The 18,559-nt window shown below is 46.9% G+C and overlaps 1 protein-coding gene across 1 annotated transcript in view; it reads left to right on the top strand.

The window, feature by feature from the left end:
• Positions 1-2,475: 2,475 nt before the first annotated feature.
• The window catches only part of MREG (melanoregulin), a 70,908-nt gene continuing 54,824 nt past the window's right edge, over positions 2,476-18,559 (top strand). The window contains exon 1 of the mRNA XM_069574500.1: positions 2,476-2,939. Coding sequence (XP_069430601.1) covers positions 2,845-2,939 — 95 coding nt within the window. The 5' untranslated portion in view covers positions 2,476-2,844. The remainder of the gene's footprint in view (positions 2,940-18,559) is intronic.

Below are 18,559 nucleotides of genomic sequence, written 5' to 3'. Positions count from 1 at the left end.
TGTTTCCCCAGCTAAGTCAGAGCTCTAAGGAACCTTCTCTTATCCTTCCTTAACTCTCAGTAGTCAGCCTCTCAATGAATATGCACTTGATAAGTTCCCTCGGCCTCATAATATAGCCAGAACAGGATAAACTTAGGTGTAGTAACACACTTTTAAATGAACACACTGCCCATGAGAATCAACACTTCTGGAAATAAACTCTTGCTCTTCTTCCTCAGCGCTTCAAACCTGCCCACACGACATCAATCTTTATCACAATCAATAACACAATTCTACTCTCACAAATTGTAAGCCCCCAACATTGGACTCACTCCTGACTTTCATTTCTACTTTACTTCCAATCCATTATAAATCTCACTGGCTCTGCCTTCAAATTCCATTTAGAGTCCAGTTATTTCTTCCCGCCTCTAGTTGCTTCCTCCCTGATCTAAATGACTGTCATCTATCACGTGGGTCATTAGAGTGGCCTTCACTCGCCTCTTCTAAAACAGTCCTTGTTATCCAGTTTTTTCTCAAGACAGCAGTCAATGGATCCTAATGCCATCCTTGCTGACCACATCTATCCCTCCACTGAAAGGCCTCCAAAGGTTTGCTCACTCATGTGAGACAAATCGGGGTTCTTACCATGTCCTAAGAGGCCACTTGGTTCTATCATCTCCTATTACTCTTCCTCCTGGCCCAATCCTCTCTCTGGCCCCTGGAATCCCTGCTCTTTCTTGGGCATCCTACTGTTTATTCTCCCTCCTCTGGGGTTTTGCATGCAGCCTTCACTCTCCCAGTGATACTCTTCCCCATGAAACCAGGGCTAGCTTGCTCATCATCTTTAAATCTTTCCCTAAAGGTCACCATGTAGGGAGGCTTTCCCTGACCACCCCATTTAAAACTGCAGCCACCACTCCTCTCCCCAGTACACTATACTACACACACACACACACACACACACACACACACACACGCCTTCCTGGCACTGCTTATCCCCTTTCCTGTCTTATTTTTCTCCATAGTACAAATCACCTTCTAACACACTCAATAATGTATTTCATTTGTCTAACTCCCCAAGTAGAATGTTTGCTCCAAAAAAGTAAGGATTTTTATTTATTTCATTCATTGCAGTGTCCCCAGAGCCTAGAACATGCCTGGTACCTATAGATATTTGATAAACATTTGTTGAATAAACATGATTGATAAAGAGGAAAATTCCACAGTATTGGTGGTTCTCTAGGGAAATATACTTTCAGATGTGGCCAGAGTGTGAATTGGAATTACCTCTTTAGAGGGCAGTTTGGCAAGATCCAGGCTTCCCTGGTGGCTCAGATGGTAAAGCGTCTGTCTGCAATGCAGGAGACCCGGGTTTGATCCCTGGGGTGGGAAGGTGCCTTGGAAAAGGAAATGGCAGCCCACTCCAGTACTCTTGCCTAGAAAATCCCATGGACAGAGGAGCCTGGTAGGCTACAGTCCATGGGATTGCAAAGAGTCAGACATGACTGAGCGACTTCACTTCACTTTTGGGCAAGATCCATGAAAAATTAAAAAGGCATCTTACCTGTGACCTAGAAATTCAACTGCCAAATATTTATTCAAGAGATATACATGTCCAAACACATAGTTCAAGGATATTTACTGCAGCATTATTTTAATAACAAAAGGCTGTAATGAACTTGCTATTCATCCATTGGCATCTGGTTAAAGAAACAGAAGGGCATCAACTACATAAATGCAAACTGTTAAAGATCATAGAGAAGTTCTTCATGTGCTGGTGGGACAGTCTCCGTTGTAAACTGAGTGAAAAAAGCCAGGGACAGAAATGTGTGGAGTATGGCACTGAGTATAAAGGGAAAAGGCTATGGGTGCCTATACTTACACGTTTGCATAAGCATTAAGTGTGTGTGTGTGTGTGTTTAAAATCTGGAAAATAGTAAAAACTTCAGTCGCAGCCAACTCTTTGGGACCCCATGGACTGTAGCCCCCCAGGCCCCCTGTCCATGGGATTTCCCGGCAAGAATCCTGGATGGGTTGCCATTTCTTCCTCCAGGGGATCTTCCTAACTCAGGAATCCAACCTGCCTCTCCAGCCTCTCCTGCACTGGCAGGCGGATTCTTTACCACTGAGCCACTGGGGAAGCCAAAAAGCTAATGACAGAGGTTGGCTTTTTTTTGAGAAAATTATTCAAGGGCTGGGAGACTTGAAAACAATTTTTTTAAAATTCGTTGTGAACGGAGTACTTAAAAAGCTTACTTCTATAATGCATGAATCCATTTTTGCTAACTTTTACCCTGTGTGGCGCTGACACGCTAAAAATATGCCCTAATCTCTGCTTTGAAGGCAAGGGGTGGGGGTGGGAAGGAGGACCTTTTATTTCCTCGGGGAGTGAAGCCAATAAAACGTATGAATAGATCCAGCCCAACCTCGTGCTCTGTGTCTCGGGGGCGGGCTCCTCCTTCCCCCAGCCCCATCCCCAGCTGCGCCCTCGGATTCTGCCATCTGGCGGCTGGAGTCCCGGCTTCCTCCTTAGAGGGCAGCAGCGGAGCGTCTCGGGGACGCATGCGCCCCAATTTGCGCCCGGGGAATTAAAGAGCGAGAAGAAAAGCCCCACCGAAACCCGCGCCCCAAACAAAACCCAAGTGGAAGAAAGCGCGCGGCTCCGCAGCTCCGGGGCAGTGCAGGCGCCTCCCGCCTCGCCCGCGTCGCCGGCCGCGGCGGGATGCGCACGGACCGGCCCGCGACGCCCCGGCCGCCACTGTCCCCGCACCTGGACGCCGGTCGGGTGGCCGCGCCCCAGCCGCGCTCGCTCGCCGCCGCGGCTCCCCCCGAGTCGCCCGGCGCCGGCGGGGCACCTCGCTCTCCATGGGGCTGAGAGACTGGCTGAGGACCGCGTGCTGCTGCTGCCCCTGCAAGTGCCTGGAGGAGCCCGCCGTGCCGGAGAAGGAGCCTCTGGTCAGGTGGGTGCGCGCGCCCCGGCCGTAATCTGGGGCTCCCTGGCCGCCGCCGGGCACCACGGACTCGGGGTACCTGTGTGCTCCTCTGAGCTGGCGAAGTGCGCTTGTTTTAAGCTCACACGGAGGCACAGACTAAGCCCCTTGGTTCCTTGAAGAAGATCCTGCTCCTCGGGGGTTGTTCCTTGGGTAAAGTTTTTGCCAGAATGCACAAATCCTTGGAGGCGCCTGAGACCCAAGAAGATGCGTGTGGGAAACAACAAGAGCTCGGGTGCAGTTCCCCGGGCAGAGAACTACCGGAGAAAAGTTTGCACAGGGGTACTATTAAATACAACTGTGATTGTCTGTTTCATAGGCATATTTCAGTGAAATGGGCGACTGTGAATTTCTTTCACCCAGGAAAAAAGTTGGATACCTTATCATTCAATTTTATTAGGAAGAGAAGACATTTTCAGTGACGGAGAGCAAGGAAATATTTTTCATATTTCAAAAGGTACATATTTTTCTCAAGGGACAGTGGAACGTTGATTCATGACAGCTTAAGCTATTAAGTGTGAGGAAATTAATGCACGTTAGCAATGTGCTAAGTGCCTTTGTGAAGGAACCACACAGCACGGCTTTGTTCAGGGCTGTGATTGTAAGCAATTATTTTATATCTTGACTGCTGAAATCAAGGTTTCATTTCGGCATGACTTGGGGGTAGGTAGGGTAGAAACAAAAGATTTAAAATGAAATTAGGAAATAGATGAGGCAAAATTATAGGGTTTTCTAGGCAAAAACATGGAAGCTAGTGTTTCTTATGAAATATGCAACTAATATGATAAAGCTTTCACAACTTTTTAAAAACACGATTTACCTTTTCTTACTCTATCAAGTCTAAACACTCCCCTTGACTTTTGAGATCTTACATAACCCCTTCCCTCCTGTCCACTCCTGTTTTCCAGTATATTACACACTGTGCACTCTTTGATTTAATCAGACAGGCATCCTTACTGCTCTAGGAACAATCTAAGCTTCTTATTCCCTCCAAGCTTGTTTCAAGTGGTGACCTTTATTCTTCCTGCCCCTTCTTAAATGCTTGTTTTCAAGTCTCCCTCAAACAGTCAGTCTTCTTTGATTTTTTCGTTCTTATTCATTTTTCTCTCCTTGCTAGGGTTTAGAACTTGCTATCTGCTCCTCATGGTTTAGTGAGCACGTATATATGTAAACATGTATGTCCTGTTTGTTTTCTGTGTATAGTATATACACCATACACAATGTTTTTGTTTGCTCCTGCAATGGTGTTCCCACTTCGATTATTAGATTGTTGTGGGCAGGGAGAAACCCAGTAATCTGGGTTTGAAGACCCCTAGTCTTCAAATAGTGGATAGCAATCTGGAATTTCAGGCTTGGATTATACCCTCAATTTGTCAATATTCATAGTAACATGAAATAACAGCCTTCAGCTTGGTCTCATTCTCAGAGCCTTGGGTCTTTCCAATATTCTGTTGGGAATTGCTATTTAAGATAATAGTTTTGGTGGTTTTAAAAAATCTCAACCCTCTCCTGCCTTGGTTTACATTGTAAGTCAGCGAATTTGCAAGTAATTTTAAGACTTTAGAGTCAGTTGGGGCAGAATAGCATAGTGCTCGTGAGCCAGATTGCCTGGGGTTAAATTCCAGCCTGGGTGACCTGGCACAAGTTATGAAACTTTTTGTGCTTTAATTTCCTCATCTGTAAAATGGGAATCGTAATAGTATGGACCTCAGAGGGATGCAGTGTACAAATACCTGCATGTTCTTTCCTGCCCAAATCATTAGAAGGTCTAGATTGAAATCTTTTTTAAATGTGAAATTCAGTGCTTTTTAATACATTCACAGAGCTGTGCAGTCATCAATACTCTTAACTCCAGACATTTTTCATCACTCCAAAAAGAAGCACTATACTCATTGGCAGTCACTTGCTGCCTTCCCTTCCCTGCCCACTCCCTGCCATCCCCCAGGCCCACAGTCAACCGCTAATCTACTTTTTGTCGTTAGAGATTTACTTCTTTTGGACATTTTGTATAAACGGAATCCTTCAATATGTGGCCTTTTGCATCTGACTTTCAGTTAGCATAATGTTCTCAAGTTTCATCTATGTTGTAGGTTTATCAGCACTTAACTCTTTTTATCTTTGGATAATATTCCAGTGTATAGATGTTTTACATTTTATTTATCAATTGATAGATATTTGGGTGATTTCCACTTTTTGGCTTTTAAAATGATGATTCTGTGACCATTAGTGTACAAATTTCTGTGTGGATATATGTTTTTGATTCTCTTGGGTATATACCTAGAAGTGGAATTGCTAGGTCACATAGTAAATTGTACATTTTAACTTTCTGAGTTGCTGCCAGGCTGTTTTCCAAAGTGATTGATTTGAAATCTTGACGTGGTGAAGTCATATGGCCAGATGGTCTTAATTTTTATTTTATTAAGAACTTCATTCTTCATGTCATTTTTCTTCATTTATAAAAAAAGATTTTATACAGACATTGCCTGCCCTCAACTGAATCCTTTATTCCATCATAAAACAGTGGTTAACACGTAACAAGAACAAGTGAAGTCACTCAGTCATGTCCAACTCTTTGCGAGTCTGTGGACTGTAGCCCACCAGGCTCCTCTGTCCATGGGATTCTCCAGGCAAGAATACTGGAGTGGGTTGCCATTTCCTTCTCCAGGGTATCTTCCCGACCCAGGGATCAAACCCAGGTCTCCTGCATTGCAGGCAGACGCTTTAACCTCTGAACCACTAGGGAAGCCCAGAACAGTGGTTATCAAGCTTTATTTCATCCCCCAAGGCAATAGTGCTGGAAGAGATAGGGTCGAAAGGAAGACGTTTGTCATTTGTGTGCGTGGTCATCTGCAGTCCTTTTCCAGAACAGACCAGGGAACCTCATTAGTTCAGCAAAACTAGTTTTTAATATCAGCTCCTATGCCAACCTGACATTGCCACTTGTGGTTTTTAGGAAATATTTATTGATTTATTTGGCTGTGTTGAGTCTTAGTTGTGGCACACAGACTTGGGAATTGTGGCAGTGCATGGGTTTTGCTGCCCCGCAGCATGTGGGATTCCAGTTCCCTGACCAGGAACCCAACTGGTGTCTCCCACATTACAAGGCAAATTTTTAACCACTGGACCATCAGGAAAGTCCCTGTGTTTTTGATCTTGCCTTGTTTGCTTTTTCTGGAATTTTGTACCTAAAGGGAATGGCTGTCAGTTGTCTGGCTTGCATGTATATTTTCCCATGAGTTCTTTCTTTGCCCTTTCTCTCGAAGTATGCTGGGGCCTCTCCTGACAATAAATTCATCCCCATGTTGCTGTTTTCTTTAGCTGGCATCTTCTGCTTTCCCTTGTGTCGCGCAGATGTCTTTAAAGTGCAGTCAGTTGTACCCCCACCTCCTCCTTCGCCTCCCACTCATCATGAGATCTGGTTCCTTCCCCTGCATGATTACAAGAAAACTCTTCTGTTGAAAGTTACAAGAGAAAGAAAGCTGCTGTTCTTTGCTTGGTGTACACGGAGTGCCCCTGTGCTGACCATCTGAGCCTGATTTCCCATTTCCTCCTTCTCTGGCCTCTGATTTCTCATTCTCTTGTCTCTGTGCCTGTGATCCATCTAATCCTGCTGGTTTCCCTTGTGGTGTTGCTGTCAATGGCATAATTGTTAGTTAGATATCTTTTTGTTGGCTCTACCGCAGACGATGAGATGGTTCGATAGTATCACTGACTCAGTGGACATTAATTTGAGCAAACTCCAGTTTTTTCCAGTAATCATCTGTGGATGTGAAAGTTGGACCACAAAGAAGGCTGAACACTGAAGAACTGATGCTTTTGAACTGTGGTGCTGGAGAAGACTCTTGAGAGTCCCTTGAACAGCAAAGGAGATCAAACCAGTCAATCCTAAAGATAGAAATCAACCCTGAATATTCATTGGAAGTCCTGATGTTGAAGCGGAAGCTCCAATACTTTGGCCACCTGATGTGGAGAGCTGACTCATTGGAAAAGACCTTGATGCTGGGAAAGATTGAGGGCAGGAGGAGAAGGGGACGACAGAGGGTGGGATGGTTGGAAGGCATCATTGGCAACGGACATGAGTTTGAGCAACCTCTGGGAGATAGTGGAAAGGGAAGCCTGGCGTGCTGCAGTTAATTAGTTAATGAGGTCCCAAAGAATCAGACACAACTTAGCCACTGAACAGCAATAGTGACCAGATAAAATAGGTGTTATTTATTCCCCATTTTATAGGTAAGGAACTCAGGGCTTAGAGTGTTTAAATAGTTAGTTCACAGTCACAACTGGTAAGTTGGAGAGTCAGAATTTGAATCCATGTCTTCAGAGTTTATTCCTTGCAATGCAGAAAATTCAGAAAGCTACCAAACAGTTTCCAAGTTTAACTGATAGTGTTTATATCCTAGACGCTGGTAGATGTCACTAGCTTTAGCTCCTGCCCATTGTGACTCTTTTCTCCTTTTCGCCTTTCTTCCATGTCCTTGCTTAGTTTAATTCTTCTACCTGGATGCAGGGGCAGCCTGACCTTGAGAGCCAAGCCCAGGAGGAGTTAAGAAACCTGAGTCCTTGTCCCAACTACTAATTGTCTGTGGGACTTTGGGGAAGTCTTGTAACTTCCTTGAACCTTAGTTTCTTCTTCTGTCCAGGGAAGGCATCTGACTTTAAGGTGCAGCCTTGAAGAGCTGTTCCAGGCTTGATGCAGACTGTCTTCTTTCTGTAGCCTTATGTCAGCTGAAATTCTGTTTGACATGGAATACAGGGGCAGCAAGGTTGTGTGTAGTCCTGGGAAGGAGCCTGAAGGCCTATGATGTGTGAAGTGAAGTGAAGTCGCTCAGTCGTGCCCGACTCTTTGCGACGCCATGGACAGTAGCCTGCACCAAGCTCCTCTGTCCATGGAATTTTCCAGGCAAGAGTACTGGAGTGGGTTGCCATTTCCTTCCCCAGGGAATCTTCCTGACCCAGCGATCAAACCCGGGTCTCCCGCATTGTACACAGATGCTTTACCATCAGAGCCACCATGATGTGAGTCATGACCGATCCAGCTGCCGAGGTCGGCTTCCCCAGCAAATATGTGAGTAGGCATTTCTAACAGCAGGAAGCTTAGAGCAAGTCTAGGCTTGGAGAAATGATCCATGGCCTGATGTGGGCTTGACACCAGGCCTCTGTGATAAAAAAGCCAAAGGTTTCATTCAGTCTCACCATTTCCTCACCTTCATCCCAGGTTTAGGAATGAATCATGTAATGTCCATCTTGTCCATCATCTATGTAAAGTTTGAAGTTCTGAAAGTCATTCTTCTCCGCACTGTTTTTCTCAAGGAGGTTAAGTAATGATCACAATGACAACAAAATATCCATATGCGCTGAGGACAGGACGATGATGCAAATGCATCGTTTTGGAATGGCTGGATCGTTGTTTATTTGTCTGTAAAACAGCGAATTACGTTTTGACCCAAGATTTCATGTTGCTAATTAAAAGAAACAGTGGGGTACCTGTTATTAGGTTCCAGGACTGCTGCGACAAGTTGCCACAAACTTGATAGCTGTATATTAAGGCATATATGTAGAATCTAGAAAAAGGGAACAGATGAATCTGTTTGCAGAGTAGGAATAGAGACGTAGACATAGTAAGGAGATGTGTGGACACAGTGGGAGAAGGGGAGCGTGGCATCATTTGGGAGATTGGGGATGATGTACATACACTACCATGCATAAAGCAGACAGCTAGTGGGAACTGTTGTATAGCACACGGAGCTCAGCTTGTTGCTCTGTGATGACCTAGGGGGTGGGATGGGGAGAGCATGGGGGGGAGGTCCAAGAGGGAGGGGTTCTGTGTATACTTATAGCTGATGGCAGATGGTGACTGCAGCCATGAAATTAAAAGACGTTTGCTCCTTGGAAGCTATGACCAACCTAGACAGCATATTAAAAAGCAGAGACATTACTTTGCCGACAAAGATCTGTCTAGTCAAAGCTATGGTTTTTCTAGTAATGATGTATGGATGTGAGAGTTGGACTACAAAGAAAGCTGAGCACCGAAGAATCAATGCTTTTTAACTGGTGTTGGAGAAGACTCTTGAGAGTTCCTTGGACTGCAAGGAGATCAAACCAGTCAATCCTAAAGGAAATCAGTCCTGAATAGTCATTGGAAGGACTGACGCTAAAGCTGAAACTCCAATACTTTGGCCACCTGATGCGAAGAACTGACTCATTGGAAAAGACCCTCATGCTGGGAAAGATTGAAGGCAGGAGGAGAACGGGTTGATAGAGGATGAGATGGTTGGATGGCATCACTGACTGGATGGCCATGAGTTTGAGCAAGCTCTGGGAGATAGTGAAGGACAGAGAAGTCTGGCATGCTGCAGTCCGTGGGGTTGTGAAGAGTCGGACACAACTGAGTGACTGAACAAAAGTATGTGTTTTGCAACCAATAACAGGCCCTGCACTCTGTTCTTTCGTGTCTTTTTTTTTTTTAGAAAATAATCTTGGTGAGGCTGTATGTATCTAAAGAACCCCTGTACTGCCTGGAAAGGAGTTAAGAGTTTGCTGTATTGCCTCTCATTATTTTTTTCGTAACTTTTAAAATCTTGTGTTTGTATATCAAAGTCTGAAAACATACAAGCACATAAACAGTGTAAAACACTGCAGGGACTTCCCTGGTGGTCCAGTGGTTAAGACTTTGCCTTCCATGGAGGGGGGTGTGCAGGTTGAATCCCTAGTTGGGGAGCTAAGATCCCACATGCCTGGTGGCCAAAAAACAAAAACATAAAAAAGAAGCAGTATTGAAACAAATTCAATAACGACTTTAAAAATGGTCCACATGAAAAAAAAAAAAACTTAAAAAAAAAAAAAAGAACAACTACAAGATGGATACTCCTATAATCACTGCCCAAGGCAAGAGATAGCTGTGGGCAACCCACCCCCCACCCCCACCCTCACCCCCGACCCCTGATTGTATCTAGACTTTTGTGATAGTCATTTCCTTGCTTTTCTTGATAGCTTTTCCGCCTATGTATGCACCTTAAAAATGGACTTTAGTTTTGCCTGCTTTTAAACTTTACATAGGCAGGATCAAACTGTGTGTGTACTTGATTTTGTGAGCTCGGCCCCAGCTGGGGCATGCAGTTGGTGGTTCTCACTGCTTGATGGTGTATTCCCACTGATTCACCCATTCTTCTGTTAGTGGATTTTATGGTGTATTCCCTTTGGTTCACCCATTCTTCTGTTGGTGGACTTTTGGGTGGTTTCTAGTTTGGGGCTATTACTCACGGTATAGATTTTAAAGTCAGCACAAAAGGGCAAATTGTTCATTCTTCAGCCACACGGGCCTCCTCCTGGGTCCTCAGATACACTCTTAGCGCCCTCCCTGCCTAGCATATCCTTTCTTCACTTACCCGGGAAACTCCCTCCCTCGATTCAGGTCTCTACTTAAAGTTATTTTATCAGACAGATCTTCCCTGACCACCCTCTTTCAAACAGTACTTTTCACCCTCACTCTGACCCTTATTCCTTCAGAGGCTGATCACCACTAGACATGAATATATATGCTTACTGTCTGCTTCCTCTGGAAGACTCTGAACCCCACCTTCATGAATTTAAACAGCTCAAAGATGTTAAGAGCTTGTCTGTGAGTCCAGAGAGTGGGATTCCAGCCTCGTTTCTGCCATTCAGAGCCCTGTGACGTTGGAAAGTCACAGTTCATTCATTCAACAAATTGAGCATCCGTTAAGTGTCAGGTCCTGTTCTAAGCACTCCACATACATCATTGAGCAAAAGAGATACAGATCCTATTCTCAGGGGCCTTTTATTATGGTTTTGGGGAAGCACAACACACAGTAAACATAGTATTGACAAATAAATCCGAAGGTAAACAGACACAGTCATCCCTAGGTATCTGCAGGGAGTTGATTCCAGAAAGCACCATCTCCTCTGCACCTCCCCCAACCCAGGGATGTAGACCCCATGAATATGGAGGTAGAGTCGGGGCAGAAGAGCATGCGTGCAGTTTTAAATAGATTGGTCAGAGTAAGCCTCATTGAAGAGGGGGTATTTAAACAGTGATACGACGGAGGGGAGGGAGCGAGGCATGTGGATACAGGGTGGGGGTGGGGAGGGAGCACCATCATAGGTAGGAGAATCAGCCGGTGCAAGGGCCTGGAGATGGCCGCGTGACTAGTGGGTTCAGGGAACAGCAAAGAGACCAGAGTGGCTGGCATGTCACGTGGGGATTATGGACCACGGAGTGACCTGGGCTTATATTCTGTGTCAGATGGTAGCCCCTGGAGGGTTGTGAGGGAGGGGTGACAGGAATTGATTGACATATTGAAAAGATCACTTTAATTGTGTTAAGAAGAACATTGGTAGAGGTAGTGGTTGAAAAAGGTGAAAGTGAAAGAACTCGTGTCCGACCGACTCTTTGCGAGCCCATGGACTGTAGCCCTCCAGACTTGTCTTGTCCGTGGGATTTCCCAGGCAAGAATACTGGAGTGGCTAGCCATTCCCTTCTCCATGGGATCTTCCAGACCTGGAAAAAGGTAGATCAGTGGAAAAAAAATTGCAGGGATTCTTTTGTAAGACAGAGGTTCTTTGACCTGGGGAGTGGTACTGGTAGAGATGGGCATTTGTTTAATGTGTGGTCAATAGGATTTTCTGTTGGATTAGATGTTGAGGGTGAGAGAACCAAGGATGACTTGAAGGGTTTTGGCCTGAGGAAGGATAGGTTTCCCACCTTCTAGGTGGGGAGACTATGGGTGGGGAGCTTTGGACAGAAGGTCAGGGGCTTGGTGCACCATGTTGAACTTGAGCTGTGGACCAGGCATCCTCATGGAGAAGGGAAGAAGGCAGGCCGTGCAGGAGTCTGGGACTTGAGAGCGTGTCTGAGCTGGGGATTCAGTTACAGGTTTGAGAATCTTCCTCAGGAAGATGGCATTTAAAGCCGTGAGACCAGGAGTTAGTGTAAACAAGGCAGAGAACAAGGGCTGAGTCTAATCTTCCCGCACCCCAGCGTTTCCTCATCTGGGAGACAGAAAAATCATGCCTCCCTTGCCTCCTTCACAGACTTGTCAGAACCGTCTTCAGGCCTTTAAAGCATTTAAAGCAGTGAACGGAACCCATGATGATGTGGGACTGTTTCAGCCTTGGGATGGGAAGGCATGAAGGGTGAGAGCATGTCAGGGAGCAAGAGGGGCCCAGAAAGGCACCCGCAGTTTTCTTCTTACATATTGAGATGGTAGATGCCTCTGCTGTTGAAGGATGTCATGAGACCAGGTGTTTAAACACTGAGAAAAGCGCTGGAAATCTTGGGATGATGTTTAGACTCGGGGTTCAGTCATGTTCAAACATTGGATTAATACTGATGTTTCTAAGCCTGGAGTCTCCCCTAGCCCTATTGATATTGGAAGAAAAGAATCCCGAGAGGTTTGGCCTCACACCCTAGGTGCGGTTGGGGATGGAAGCCGAAACTTTGCTCATCTTACCTTCTGGGAGAAAAGAGCAGCCTTTGCTTCGCTTCATGTGTAACTTCAGAGTCACCTCTCAGATGTCTGAAGTTCATAAAATATTTATCATCAGCAGATGGCGGCCAGGGGCGAAACGGCTCCTCTCACTTTCCTCAAACCTTTAGAGATCATTTCACAGGGGAGGGAGGGAGGGAGGGAGGGAGAGTGAAGCTCCGATTCAGTGCCCTCTTCTCCCTGCCGTCTGTCCTCCTGGGTTCTGTCCCAGACCCCAGGGCCTTTGCACGGAGTTCTCTTTACACAAAGGTCCCACAGTGCTTTACAGGCTTGAGTGCACAGAAGTTCCCAAGCTGCTGCTTTAGTTGTTTGCTTTAGGTTTTTCTTCGCTCTGGACTCTCCACCCTAAGGGTTCAAAGTTTTAAAACAAAGCAGATGCTGCCTTGCCTGGGTGATGGAGCAGGATGAAAGGAATGGGGAGCAGGGATCTTGGGAACCAGGCTGGTCTGACAGGTCCTTCTCTAATGAGTTCAAGCTCTCGTTCACTTTTACTTTGATTCGTGTTTTGGTGAAATTATTAACTTAGTGATTTATTTAGTGGTGTGCCCCACCTCTCTAGGTCTTCAAAGAAACCAGGTTTGTAACTTAAATAGATAAGAAGAAGGTGGTGGGAGTGAGGTCCAGGTGAGGGAGGCAGCCAAGTGGAGTAGGGGGCTGCTCTGCAGAGGACAGCCACCCAGATCCCGAGCTTGAGAGCGTCACTCGGATGAAAGTCATTGCTCACCCTGGGGCAGAAGCCCTTGGTTCTCTCCCCTGTTTTATATTGTCCCCTGGGGAGAGGATCAGTGACTAGGCAGGCAGAGTCTGAGACTCAGGGGTTGTCAGGGGAGCACTGCTCCTAATTAGGGGATGCTGGGGAGGCACTGCCTGTCTGGAGACATCCTAACAGGCCAGTGTTGACCTTCAGGACTTTAGGTTAAGGATGGGTCGTACTCTTAGATGTTGGCTGGAGTCATATGTGTGTGTCTGTGTGTGTGTATGTGTGCGTGCTTGTGGGGTGGGGAGAAGAGAGAGAAGACAGAAATATTAACTGATTGTGAGAGGGTAGGACTGACTGGCCAGAGGGCTTCCCTAGTAGCTTGGTGGTAAAGAATCCACCTGCCAGTACAGGAGATGGGGATTTGATCCCTGAGTTGGGAAGATTCCCTGGAGAGTAAAATGGCAGCCTGCTCCAGTATTCTTGTCTGGGAAATCCCATGGACAGAGAAGCCTGGCAGGCTACAGTCCATGGGGTTGCAAAGAGACGAACATCACTTAGCTACTAAACAACAATGAGCGACTGGTCAAGAAGGCACCTGTCATAATCTTCTCAAAACAAGCCAAGAAATTGTGGCTTATGAAGCCCAAAGTGGCTGGATTACTCAAGGTCAGATGCTGTTTATCACCTTCCCAGGTGGCACAGTGGTAAAGAATCTGCTTGCCAGAGCAGACACGAGAGACTCAAGTTTGATCCCTGGATCAGGAAGATTCCCTGGAGAAGGAAATGGCAACCCACTCCAGTATTCTTGTCTGGAAAATTCTATTTGACAGAGGAGCCCTGTGGGCTAGAGTCCATGGGGTCACAGAGAGTCGGATACAACTGAGCGATTGAGCACGCACCCATTCAAGTGGATACTGGCTAATGTCTAAACCTCCTGCATTAGGGAACTTGTAATGAGTTATGTCTGGGATTTCCTTTAGTACTTTGGGGTCACAGATCTGTAACTTTTAAAAGTACTTGTAAAGCAGCTTCTCTGTGCCCGCCCCCACCAGGTGATGTGGGTTGTGAAGAAATACTGAGTACATCCCAGTGACTCAGATGGTGAAGAATCTGCCTGCAATGAGGGAGACCCAGGTTTGGTTTCTGGGTCGGGAAGATCCCCTGGAGAAGGAAATGGCAACCTGCTCCAGTATTCTTGCCTGGGAAATCCCATGGACAGAGGAGCCTGGCGGGCTACAGTCCATAGTTCGCAAAGAGTTGGACACGACCCAGCAACAAACACTTTCGCTTTTCATCCCTACCTTAGAGCAGTGGAACCTATCTATTAACTTGAGACAAACAAATGAAACAGATTTGGGCAAAAATAAAAGACTGAGTTTCTGGAACGTAACTCAGGTTTCAGGATCTGAGAGGGATGTGTACTGTCCTGGTGAAAACTGTGCCCCCGGGGTTTGGATGCCTTGAGGAGAAGTCCCAGGGGAATTTGCTTCCCAGGGAAGTCGGGAACCACTTCACACCTGGAGTCAGTATCTGGGCCGCTATGTTTGAGGACCCATCCCATCACAGCCCTTGGACGTACTCTATGAACTCTATGACTGTGGCTGCTTAGAGATGCCCCATCAGGGACCTTGTGCTGGAGGGTGGGGACCATCCTGTCCTGGGAGAAGTCAGACAACTGTGGAGTCTCGTCCCTATCTGCCAAGTGGGATAGCGTCGCTGTCAGCTGCCCCCGAGACCTCAGATGGTTGTACAGAGGGAGGGATAGAGTGTGGAGGGCCTGGGGTAAAGTGCTGTGTGGTTTTACTGGCCGCAAAATCGTTTAGGCATAAAGATGTTGGAGTTCGTGCTCTTCATGCTCTGACACTGTCCGGTGCCGCCTGCTCTGGAGAATTCCTCTTTGCCCAGCATTCTTGCTCCCTGGGCTCTCCTGCTCTCTGTAGCCTCCTTTTCCATTCCTCTGAGGCCCTTCTTCATTCCCTCGCTTTCCTTCCTCCTTGTTCCCAGATGCTTCCTCTGGTCCCCTGGCTTCTGCGGTGATGGAGATCCATGAGCATTTCCCCCACATGTAGGTCTCCTGCCCTGTCCTTGGTCCTAAGCCCAGATCCTGAGTGCTCTCTGCGTGTCCTGCAGGTGTGCAGGTCAGCCGTGGCTCCTCCCATCCTCCGTAAAGGCGTCACCCTCACGCGGTCAGCACTGACTCCCCTCCTCCCACCTCCGTGTCACCCATCTGGGGTCAATAGGGCAGCCGTGGCTGAGTCTCTGATGCTGCAGGAACCCACGCTTGCTGTTCCCACCTCTATTTCTCAAGCCCGTGCCCTCCTTCACTTGTGCCCCAACCAGTATCTCAAAATGTTTCGAATTAAACGTGGACTTATTTAGCAATAGAATACCACCTTTCCTATGCCCCAAAGGAATCTTCTCTGGAGCTCTCACGAATTACAGGTTTGAACCAGCTGTTCTGGTTGCGGTTGGTTTGTGGCATCTTCCTCTCTCTGCCGAGCAGCCCTGCCCATCTCCTGGCCCACCGCTCCCCCACAGTGGCCCCGAGGCCCCTGACACTAGGAACTCAAAGACCGCGGCAGGAAAGCCACACCTACCCTCTTGTGACCGTTGATTGTGACAGCCTTCTAAGCCCTGTTCCTTCTTTATCGAGAGTTGTTGCTGTAAAACTCAGACCTGACAAGGCTCAAAATCGCTTCGATAACTTATCCCTGTTCTCAGAACCAAAGTTGAACTCCAGCGGACCCCCCATGTCCTTTTCTTCCTGTCTGTCCATTTCCCTCCTTGGGAGCCTGTGTGGTCAGCCCTGCGTGAACACTTGGGAGTTCCCCCACCCTGCGGACACTTGCAGTTTCCATACGCTGTAGGTGGTATCCCCTCTGTCAGGAACACCATTCCCTTTGTTTCTCTTCTCTGGAGAAAGGCTGTGTGCTCCTCAGGTCTGGGTTAGTATTTACTCCATGTAACCTTTCTTCAACTTCCTTCTCATCATACATAATATGTGTCTCTCTCTCTGTTCCTACAACTTTCTGTTTGCACTTAAAAAGAAAATTCACTTGCCTCCTTGTGTGATAGTCACACCAGCAACAGGGGCAATGCCCTGTTTATTTGTGAGTTCCTAGAGCATCCAGCCCAGTAGCAGTACACAGTTGCATAAGTGAATGCGTGGATGAATGAATGAGATGGACGCGCTTGGTAAAGCTCGTATGGGCACCAAGGCATCGTTTGCCTGCCTGTTTGTTGGCTCATCATTCTTAAAAGGAGCGAGTGGTGGGTCTCTCTGTTCAGCTTTTGCAGTGTCAAAAGGGAAAACAGGGCGTTTCTGACAATCTTGTGGCTGAGCTGTGTCCGACTCCCTGAAAGTTGCTCCTTCTCCATAGTTCTGATCACTCTATCCAGTCTCAACCCTGCACTTCTGAACTGGAGAGACTTCAAGAGCACTTTTCAGCATCCATTCAGGTAGCTGGCCTCCTGTAGACCTTGGCTCCAAGCTCCCTTCCCCTCTGTGTCCCAGTTTTCATGAGCGGGCCGTGGTTGGCTCTCCCAAGCCTGACCCAGACCTCATCACTTGAGTGCTGGAGTCCATCCCTGGCTGGGAGGGTTCCTGTGCTGAACACCAGTTTGGAGATCCAAACTTTGCTTCCTGTTGCAACATCTCCTTAGTGCCAACTTTGGAATATTTCATGTTGGTTTAAGCCTTAACATTACCTTCAGCCCAGTTGTCCGTTTCTCTTATCCTTCTTTCCCAGATGCTGTCTGCTTATCAGGCGCCCACTGTCTGTCCTCCTTTGCCATTTGCTCCTGTCACACCTGCAGACTTGCTGGCCACCCTGTGGCTGTGGGGCATTGTAGCTCTGCCTCAGACGAGGGCATCACTCACCGTCCCGGTGGAAAGCCAGAGAGCGTCTACCCTCTCCTGCTCCTGGATTATGCAGGGTAATACCTATCCTGTCTCACCTGAGTTGCTTCAGTTCCATCTTAGTGAATCCCTCAGGTCCACTCTTCACCCCTCTGAAGCATTCTCCACACTGTAGCCAGGAAGATTTTTTCTTTTAATCGTGGTAAAAGTCACATAATATAAAGCATACTGTGTTAACCATGGTCTTCCCTGATAGCTCAGTTAAAGAATCCGCCTGCAATGCATGAGACCCTGGTTCGATTCCTGGGTCAGGAAGATCCACTGGAGAAGGGATAGGCTACCCAGTCCAGTATTCTTGGGCTTCCCTCTTGGCTCAGCTGGTAAAGAATCTGCCTGCAATGTGGGAGACCTGGGTTTGATTCCTGGGTTGGAAAGATCCCCTGGAGAAGAGACAGGCTACCCACTCCAGTATTCTTGCCTGGAGAATTCCATGGGCTGTACAGTCCATGGGGCTGCAATGAGTTGGACACGACCAAGCGCCTTTCACTTTCATGTTAACTATATCTGACTGTACAGTTCAGTGGCTCTAAGTACATTCACATTGTTGTACAACTCTCACCATCATCCATCTCCTGGATTTTTCACCTTCCTAAACTGAAACACTGTCCCTATTAAACACTAAGACCCCCTTCCCCTTCCCCACCTCCTCCCACTCCTGGCCCTTCTCATCTACCAATGACTTTCTTTTATTAAAAAAAATATATATATATATATAATATGGCTGGGCTGGGTCTGAGTTGCAGCATCTGAGATCTAGTTCCCTGACCAGGGATAGAACCTGGATCCCCTGAATTGAGAGCTGGGATTCTTAGCCAGTGAACCACCAGGAAAGTCCCCAGTGTACTTTCTGACTCTGTGAATTTGAGTATTCTTTGTTGTTGTCACTGTTCAGTTGCTGAATTGTGTCCGACTCTCTTCAACCCCGTTGACTGTAGCATGCTAGGCTTCTCTGACCTCCACTGTCTCCCAGAGTTTGCTCATATTCATGTCCGTTGAGTTGGTGATGCTATCTAACCATCTCATCCTCTGCCACCCCCTTTTCCTTTTGCCTTTAGTCTTTCCCAGCATCCGGGTCTCTTCCAATGAGTCAGCTCTCCACATAAGGTGGTCAAAGTACTGGAACTTCAGCTTCAGCATCAGTCCTTCCATTGAATGTTCAGGATTGGTTTCCTTTAGGGTTGACTGGTTTGATCTCCTTGCAGTCCAAGGGACTCTCAAGAGTCTTCTCCAACACCACAGTTCAAAAGCATCAATTCTTCAGTGCTCAGCATTTTTTATGGTCCAACTCTCATATCCATACGTGACTATTGGAAAGACCATAACTTTAACTATACTGACCTTTGTTGGCAAAGTAATATCTCTGCTTTTTAATATATTGTCTAGGTTTGTCATAGCTTTTCTTCCAAGGAGCAAGTGTCTTTTAATTTCATGGCTGTAGTTACCATCTGCAGTGATTTTGGAGCCCAAG

The sequence above is a fragment of the Ovis canadensis genome, chromosome 2 (assembly GCF_042477335.2).
Source record: "Ovis canadensis isolate MfBH-ARS-UI-01 breed Bighorn chromosome 2, ARS-UI_OviCan_v2, whole genome shotgun sequence".
In the NCBI taxonomy this organism is placed as follows: domain Eukaryota; kingdom Metazoa; phylum Chordata; class Mammalia; order Artiodactyla; family Bovidae; genus Ovis; species Ovis canadensis.
Note: the sequence above shows the minus strand (reverse complement) of the source record. Positions and strands in the feature narration are given on the sequence as shown.